The sequence below is a fragment of the Triticum aestivum genome, chromosome 4D (genome assembly GCF_018294505.1).
Source record: "Triticum aestivum cultivar Chinese Spring chromosome 4D, IWGSC CS RefSeq v2.1, whole genome shotgun sequence".
NCBI classification, from domain to species: Eukaryota; Viridiplantae; Streptophyta; class Magnoliopsida; order Poales; family Poaceae; genus Triticum; species Triticum aestivum.
The window spans coordinates 20045363-20054687 of NC_057805.1; the positions used below are offsets into that span (position 1 = coordinate 20045363).

General features: G+C 44.9%; 1 protein-coding gene across 1 annotated transcript; it reads right to left on the reverse strand.

Moving 5' to 3' along the window:
- Positions 1 to 1420: 1420 nt before the first annotated feature.
- Positions 1421 to 3407, reverse strand: LOC123099461 (microsomal glutathione S-transferase 3). Its single transcript, XM_044521612.1, has 4 exons — positions 3152 to 3407; positions 2982 to 3057; positions 2726 to 2898; positions 1421 to 1698 (listed from the first exon to the last, which is right to left on the reverse strand). Exons 1-4 carry the CDS (start codon positions 3262 to 3264, stop codon positions 1614 to 1616), a joined length of 447 nt encoding a protein of 148 aa, XP_044377547.1. The 5' UTR covers positions 3265 to 3407; the 3' UTR covers positions 1421 to 1613.
- Between the last annotated feature and the right edge of the window lie 5918 nt (positions 3408 to 9325).

Consider the following 9325-nt stretch of genomic DNA (forward strand, 5'->3'; position numbering starts at 1 on the left):
AGGACAGGCTCGGACACGATCTCATCGCCCTACCCAAACGGACAGAATCCGGGCAAAGCGGACGCCCGTTTGGGGTCGCGCGGTGGAGTTGGCCTAAGAGCACGCATCGTGCCAAACGAGGGATCAATGGGAGTTGGAAATGACCTATAGTTATCTTTTCTGATTGCAAACTCTGTCTTCGGGGCTTCAACGCTGACCTGCAAATTTGCTTCGGCACTCGTTCGTGGACAGGGAAGACCAGTCCACGGATACTGATATGGAAACCGGTCATCCAACGCTACACGTATACATTTCAAGCCGGGTTTCAACAAACCGGACAAAATTCATGCAAATACTGTGAATTTCACCAACATAATTTACATAAAACGGATGATATTTCGACCGTTTTGTTAAAAACTCTCTATAAAAAATTAAAATACCGGATGACCACCTTGTACGTGTGGCCGCTCTATCCTGCCGCACAGTCGTTGGCATTCATGTCGTCGTCCCTCAAGGGGTGCAAGGGTGCTGGAGGGCCGCAACAGCCTTGTCCGGCAGTGCCAGGCCGGATGGGATTCACCAAGGATGAAGACCACGTGTTGCCGTACGAAGGGGCGCGCAAGCATGTGGTAAGCAGAAGATTCACTACTGCTAGAGGAGAATAGGCAGTAGCTATACACCATTGATGCTTTTTCTTGTATTAGATAGGATACCGTATTGCGTATATTTTAGCTGAGCGATTTTGGCAAATTACTTCCCTTTTTGGAATTTAGAAACTATGTTGACAGCCTCATGTATACACACTTCTGATGTGTGAGATAATTTGAGTAGTTAAAAACAGCTGTTTCTTGGCGAGGTACACTTTTTTGTGCACACCAACGGTGAGCATGCCCTGTACTTCTCTTGTGAACTGACACAGACTGGAGGCTTAAAATTCTATCAGAAACAAATGCATACAATCGGGACCGGACCTAGTATTATGGAGGCCCTAGTGCGATTGAGGTGCAATAAACATTAACAGAGTAGTATCATATATACTTGTAACAATAAATATCGTATATCAAGAACAATATAAGGGCATAAACGTAAAAAAAAATAGTTCACAAATAAAGTCTGAATACATCATCTATATGTGATTATATGATGCAAATAATGATTATAATATACTCAACTATGAATAACTATTAAATAAATACGACCTGATTAAGTGAGCTGAGGAGGGGGGGATATGCCTCCTGTCCATGTTGATTTTTTGTTCTGCAAATCAGTTTTTTTGGAATTTATTTAAGAATGTAGATATATTGAGCCCTTATTTAAGATGGCCCTAGGCCGTCGTACCTTTTGCCATGGCCTAGGGCCGGCCCTGCATACAACATCAACCTCAAAACTGACCGGAGATAACAACAAGCATAACATGGTCCGCAGATGTCGCACAAGGAGATTTACGAAACCGTGTCAAAAGCTGTACTGCAAAACCTAAAACCTCGATGTTACAAACCGTCTCCATCCATGCTTATTCTCTGAAGAGTAAAACAGACGCACACACATTTTTGGACACTATAAAAGACACCACCACCACGTCTAAATGACTCGAGTCACAACGTCTATCAAGTCAGGCACATCAGTCCGGAACCTTAGATCGCCTCCCTGATGACAAGGTTGATGCCGAACGACGCCGTGCAGATGATTAGTCCGAATATCGCCGGGTAGTTGAGACTCCTGCAGAGTTCACCAAAGCAAAAAGGAAATCAACAAGATCAGAACCACTTCGAAGAAAAATGAGAACTGACTGGACAAAAAGGGGAATGAAATTCTTCTAGCAGTTGTCATTTGGTCGTGTTATTCGGCATCATAAGCTGCAAATTTGGTTCAAGTCAACCATTTTTCACACTCAATTCAGGGCTCACGACTTTGCTCCTAGTTACCATGCATGGAACCGGAGTGATTGACATAGGACAGAAGCTTAGGTAGGATTGCAACATCATATCCAATTATCATGCCCATCAATGGGCAAAAAAATCTTACGATCTTAAGTTAGATTTAATTTGGGATGGTGATCCACCCTCGTTCTTGTTGCCCGTTGTACTACATGATGTAACTTCGTTTGATGAGTAATAAACTTTGAGGGCTTCAATTAAAAAAATCATGGTCCTACTTTATGATGCAATGCGAATGGATCTCCATCTCTCCTTTTTCTTTTGAGATAAGAATGAATCTCCACATACCTACCAAGGTTCACCTACAGGAATTGCACCATGCCGCGAACTGTTCTGACCTACTCACCGCATTAATGAGTTGAGTGTGGTTGACTAATACTCCCTCCGGTCTTTTTTACTTCCCGTATTAGATTTTGATCAAGTCAAACATTGCAGAGTTTGACCAAATTTATATTAAAAAATATCAACACCTATAATGCCAAACATGCATACTATGAAACTATATTTCATAACGAAGCTAACAATATTGATTTGGCATTGTGAATGTTGATACTTTTCTTCATATGTTTAGTCAAAGTAGAGATACTTTGACTTCGGTCAAAACTCATATGCAGACTAAGAATGATACTAGGATCATATATCAACAAAATCAAATGGCATGTAAAATTCCCAGGACTGAGAATTTCCTAAGAAACTAGTAGTAAAACATGCTGGAAATCAAGTGGGTCTCTATTGCTTCACGTCCACACGGTGATTTAATTTGGACGCCATCATCATCTGAATCATCGCTGACCGAAAAGCAAACATACCCAAGCCTGTGGCGGCTTTCCCGGACGCCGGTGGCATAGCCCTTGAAGTAGAAGAATCTGGCGACGGTGTAGAGGAGACCCAGCGCGGCGGCGATGACCGGGTGCTGCAAGCCACCGAGCAGCAGCGTGGCGAAGAAGAGCGGCATCATCTCAATCGAGTTCTGGTGCCCCCTCTGCAGCGCCACAGCACAAGTCCACGAGAATTTAGCTAACTCTTTTTCGAAATCAGCGGACGGAGAGGGCGACGGGGACAGACCTGGACGCAGTTGAAGGCCTTGGCATCCTTGTTCTCGGCCTCGGTGGCGTACATGGTGGGGTAGAACACCTTGTACCTGGAAGAAGAAGCAGCGGCGCAGGATCGTCAAGCTCCACCATCAATTTCTTCAGAGCAAAAATGGGCAAATCAATGAAGAAAGGAACACCTACTTCTTGCGGGCGGCGCCGACCTGGAAGCTCATCCAGAAGTTGAGGAAGGCGTAGGCCACCACGGTGAGCACCACGTAGCCGTACTCCTTGGTCAGCTCCAAGGACACCGCCATCGTCGTCTACCTTGGTCTCTCCTCTTGGTTTACCCTGGAAACTGAGATTGGATGGGAGAGCGAATGGAGTGGAGGTCTATCTTATAGGAGACCGGAGGTGTCTAGACAAAGTCCCAGATTGTAAGTTCCTGCCCTCCGGCTCAAGAAAGCTTTGACCGGCTCAATAATGGGCATGCATTGTTGAAAAGTAGGGACAGAGGCACAGAGCGAGATCATCATTGTTCATTCTATTGGAAATTTATCATCCATCCCAACCTCTTGAAAGAAACATTTGCTTTTCTTGTGATGCGATTAAGCAAACTCAAATTCAATTATGCGTTTTTCCCGTTCCCACGTTGTTACAGTCTTGCGTGGCAAACTTTAAAAAGGCGCACAACCCTCTTGTTTCCTCCCCTGACTCTAGGCGCCAAGGGCAAACTTTCCCAACCAGACTACACCGGGGAGCCTGTGGATCTACCTCCTTTCTGCCCTCTTGCGGCCGATGGCGGAGAGGGGAATCCCGGTGCCTCCACTCTAGTTAGCAGTTTATTAGGATTTTTTAGTCCTCGTAGGTGCTGCACTTGGACGGATTCGTCTCTTTTTCTTCAAGTTTGTCTTTCGGGTTCCGGTCCTCCTCGAGTTCATCTATCTGGACGTAGTCGACGGAGCTCTGGCGTAGATTCCTGTTGTCTTCTTGTGCCGGTGAAGTTAGAGTTTATCGTCATGTGGCCAGATTTGGTGTCAGGTGTTTCAGATCTATGAAAGGGTTCAATGGTGACAATTGTGGTTCCAGTGTGTTGGTCCAGACTTTCCAGCTCGACAAGGTCAAGACGGCTCCGATAAGGGAGCGGCGACAACGGCGTGTTAGCGGCTTATTCTGACGACAATAGTGGTCGTTCGATGATCTCGAAATCTCAGTGTAGTCTTAATTATGTTCGTTCGATGATCTCAAAATCGCAGTGTAATCTTTATTATGTTTAAGATTTCCTGTAGTTCAGGCGAATTTTTATAATAGATCCGATCGTTTTTTGAAAAAAAAAAATCAAAGTGGCGCTTAGCGAGATCCATAGTGACGTTTGGAGACGATGGATAAGCTGGAATGGACAATCATTTCGACATGGGGAGACCTTTGCTGCTCGAGTCAACGGGAGGCCTGCGTCACGGGTGAGGTCTGCTTGAACGTCGCCGCAGGAATCATCTCTAGAGAGCTGCTGGCTAGGTAGGTTCCTTTCACGGCGGACCTACGTACCGTTGGAAAAGAAATCGCGGACTGGTAGTTTCACGCCGTGGAAAGCGAGTGAACGGTCGACCGGGCTGTTCCTAATCTTCTCTACTATTAAATAAAGAAGAATCGAACGTTGTGATGGTTCGACCTCCTTCGCTCCCCCGTCTCGTTAGGTCCTTCCCTCGTACCATCTCCCTCGCACGATTTTTCCGTAAAAAAAATATTAGCCACGACCGCCGCCCCTTTGTTCTCCCAACCCCTCGCTCCCGATTCCCTCACGGCCTCACCCTCATGATCCACCCACGATCTCCCCTCTCCACTCCCACCTCACCCGATCGCAGGGAGTCTAACAAGCAGTTTCGTCTTCCACGGTTCCATCCCATCAGCCACCGCCGATCCACTTACCCCGTCCCATCTTCTTGCGGATCTCCTCATGGCCGCCGCATCTCACCACCGCCACCATCTCCCGTACAAATCTTCGGCTCCATCCCCCGTGTCTCCGCCTGCGTCGACTTCTCCTCCTTTGCGACATGAACGGCGATCGACTGGTTGACCGTTTCATTCTCGCCGTCGGTGGCCGCCGCCCTGCAGCTGTTGTTCCGGGCATGGAGCTCCCTCTCCGTGTTGCTGCTTAGAGGAGCGGTGATGCTATGCATGGCCATGTTGATTATGGTGCTCGCCCAGATGGCCTTCCTCGGGACGGTTAGCGCCGCGGAGAAGATGAGACAACCCGCTGGCGGCGGCAGCGGCCGGCTATTCTGCCTTGAGACAAAGAGGCTGGCGGCTCCGCGACCTGCTTCCCCATGGTAATGAGAGGTATGCACACACGCATAGCTTGCTTAGTTAACACAGGTTCTTTAGCGTAAAGACGATTGATCGAACGACCTCAAGTGTTGAGAGAGTCACAGAGATCAAGCTAGCTAAACTTTGAAGAGGAAGTAGTAGTTAAGAATTTAAGATGGATTAATCTCATGTCGAAGAAAATAGGTGTATCAACTATCGATTGGGGGCAGCTTACAGGCTCACGTCGTCGGCCCACCGATTAATTGTGCAGGTCCTTTGACGACTCCGCCGACCCGTCGCCAAGGTAGGTGCCATTTCAAGTCTTCAAGTTTATAATCGGTGCATCTGCATGCATGCAGGAGCTGGTGAAGGAGTGTGAACAATGGGCCAGGAGCGGCGTCGACGTGTGGTACAAGCCCCGCCAGGACAAGGTGTGGTATGCCTACGCCCACCGCTGCAAGTTCGTTGCCATCTTCGACGTATCCTGCGCCGGAGTTCCTCGCCAACACCGCGCCGCTCCTCCTCCGCAACCCAGGCCTCACGCTCATGCAGGCGTACTTGGAGTTCAGTACGTTCAGCTCATGTCCAATTTCATATGCATCCCTCGGAAGGGTGGTTGCCAATTGTAAAAGCTGCTGCTATAACTGTATGTACTGAACGAGTGCCTGCTGATGAGGACGCAAGGGATGTCCATGGACTACCATTTCAAGGTGGAGAAGCAAGCATGGTCCTCACTCTGCTACTTCGAATACAACTGGAGTCTCACATGTGCTTGTTGACCCCAATTTTAGGTCTTGGTATTTAGTTTTGCTTGGTTTGTTTGGAACTATAGGTGTTTGTCACAGACATGAGCCGGACTAAAGACAACATGCAGTTAACCGTGAGTCAGACTAAAGAGTGAAGACAACATGCAGTTAACTTAAGTAAGCGGAGACAAACATAAAACAGTAAGGTACTTTGTTCCCAATATATCTCAGATGTTGAAAGAATATTAAAAGAGGTAAGACTTGTACCTGTACTAAACAGTTTGAATTGGCTCTTAGGAATCTCTGAAAGTGAAAACCATGATGTTGATATATCTGTGATTGATAGTTCATGTGGTGCTGCACAATGGTAGTCAGACTTCAATAAAAAGGACAAAAATTGAAAAATATAAGAATAGTTCATCATCTTTTGACTAATTTTGAATCTAGGCCAACAGTTCAACATCTTCTTTCACAAGTTTTCAAAGAAACAATTCGAAATCTGCAGATGATCACTACAGCGTCAAATCCAGATGCCCTTTGACATCTTATGGGTGAAACTGGATTGTAAAAAGTAAATTATTAGCGATGTCCCAACCCTCAAATTGATATTTTTTATACTGATGTGCAGACTTCCAAATTGGGAAATTTTCGATCGTGATATGATTTGGAGAGTTGATGCATGATTTCAGATGGCTACCAAATTGGAAAAATTTCAACCTTCACCAGTATAGAGGTATTTCACACGTGCAGGTTTAATTCATGATTGCAGTGCATGTCAGATTCAGTTTGTGCATGAAAAGTCTGTATATGCGTATACCAATAATGATAACTTTGTTTTCAAATTCAAATGCACCTATTGTCCGAATGACAAGTGCGTGAATAAATTAGTATCATGTTGCCCACATCAGGCTTATAAAAATTTTCTGAATAATGTGTAGAAAATATTGATGTGTACTTCCCGCGGTGAGTGAGCCAGAGCGCATGAGACGTATTCTCATAGCCTACCGCCACCAGTCAAGTACCAAGGTGGTTCTCGATCGATATTGAGCATGATGAGTACTTCCTCTCTCGTCGTGTCGCTGATACAGGCCCCATCTGCATGTGATCTACTTTTTTTTGATAGATTGGAAAAGGAGATGCTTTAATAGGAATAAAGGAATCAGAAGAGCATGACAGAGAAAGACATCGAACAGGCATAGCAGAAGAACCTTTCATGCAAATGTCATTATGTACATTTTCGCTGTTATATGTTGAGAACCTGAAGAATACACACACATTTATGTATTTCCTACGATTGGAGTCCGTTCTCGTAATTTTCTGTTAACCAGGCATGTCGGTTGTCCACCTTAATGTTCCTGTCAGTCTGAACTCATCACATGTTCTCGATTTTCAGTCATGCTTTCACCTTTGATCTACAACTGTGTGAAATCAAAACATATGTCTGAGGCTCAATGTAATGTTGAAACTTGGAGGTTATCAAATCATATGCTGTTGGGGCTGTAAGAGCTTAAACTAACTATTGCATACATTTTGGCTCTAGATTTACCTTTTGTATTTGTCCATGATGAAGAAAAGGCATACATAGAGCTGGATTTGTTAAGCTTCTCTATTCACAAGGAGGTCAAATGATCCCTCCTGAGAAAGAGTCAGTAAACATTCCTCTTTTGCAAGTCAAATGTTTTTTGGTTTGGAAGTAGTATATGTTGTTTAAGAGGGTCTATTTTCCAGAAAAAAAATGTTATTCTCTTGTTTCTATACACAAAATTTTGCCACTTCATGTCGTTCATGTTTCCTTTTAGTTAGTTGTGACCAATATTGCTTAAGTTCCCTTTCAACAAACTAATTGCCAAAAAAAGCGATGAGAAGAATTTTTTGATTCATTTAAAATATATAATATATAATACAAGATTTTGAAAAGAGGGCTCACACTGTGGCAAAAAAGGTGAAGGGAAAGAAATGGCAATGAGAAAAATATCGCTTTATCTTCTTGCTAGGAGTGAGTGGTTAAAGAGACACGACAATTGCCTATAAAGGAAGAAGCAGGAGGGAAGAAGCGTAGAAATCCAAATCACACATTGTCATGTTCGACGCATAATTTTTAATTAAAACAATTATTTAATAAATATGCATTTTGTTGCTCCGTGGCAACGCACGTGCATTCAGCTAGTAAGTCATAGAAACGGAATGGGTCTCGTCTCGAGTTCGTTTGGTAGCACGCATCGTGTCCGATTTCCTTTGTTTTTCAGATGTGAGGCAGGTGGTCGTGGTTAAGAGCACGCATCATGCCAAATGAGGGATCAACTGGAGTTGGAAATGACTTTTAGTTATCTTTTCTGACTGCAAACTTGGCCTTTAGGGCATCTCCAACGCTGCCTGCAAATTTGCTCCGGCATCTGTCCGCAGGCAGGGAGACCAGTCCATGGACATTGATCCAGGAGTCGGTCATCCAACGCTACCGTATACATTTCAAGCCGGGTTTCAACAAACCGGATGAAATTCATGCAAACACTACATATTTTATTAAAGTCACGCGGCGCCATCGGTCCGACGGAGGAGACGAGTTTCGGACCCCCGGGTTTCGGAGTGTCTTTCGGTGGGACCCCAACGTCAGTCCGACGTGGCCCTCATATTCGGGTTGGATATAAATGTTGGAAATATGCCCTAGAGGCAATAATAAATAGGTTATTATTATATTTCCTTGTTCATGATAATCGTTTATTATCCATGCTAGAATTGTATTGATAGGAAACTCAGATACATGTGTGGATACATAGACAACACCATGTCCCTAGTAAGCCTCTAGTTGACTAGCTCGTTGATCAATAGATGGTTACGGTTTCCTGACCATGGACATTGGATGTCGTTGATAACGGGATCACATCGTTAGGAGAATGATGTGATGGACAAGACCCAATCCTAAGCCTAGCACAAGATCGTGTAGTTCGTTTGCTCAGAGCTTTTCTAATGTCAAGTATCATTTCCTTAGACCATGAGATTGTGCAACTCCCGGATACCGTAGGAATGCTTTGGGTGTACCAAACGTCACAACGTAACTGGGTGGCTATAAAGGTGCACTACAGGTATCTCCGAAAGTGTCTGTTGGGTTGGCACGAATCGAGACTGGGATTTGTCACTCCGTGTAAACGGAGAGGTATCTCTGGGCCCACTCGGTAGGACATCATCATAATGTGCACAATGTGACCAAGGAGTTGATCACGGGATGATGTGAGTTACGGAACGAGTAAAGAGACTTGCCGGTAACGAGATTGAACAAGGTATCGGGATACCGACGATCGAATCTCGGGCAAGTAACATACCGATAGACAAA

Coding starts and splice junctions, on each gene's coding strand:
- LOC123099461 (XM_044521612.1), bottom strand. CDS start 3,264: ATGGCGGTGTCCTTGGAGCTGACCAAGGAGTACGGCTACGTGGTGCTC. Junction 3,058..3,151: donor GTCGGCGCCGCCCGCAAGAA/GTAGGTGTTCCT, acceptor TTCTTCTTCCAG/GTACAAGGTGTTCTACCCCA. Junction 2,899..2,981: donor AGGCCTTCAACTGCGTCCAG/GTCTGTCCCCGT, acceptor GTGGCGCTGCAG/AGGGGGCACCAGAACTCGAT.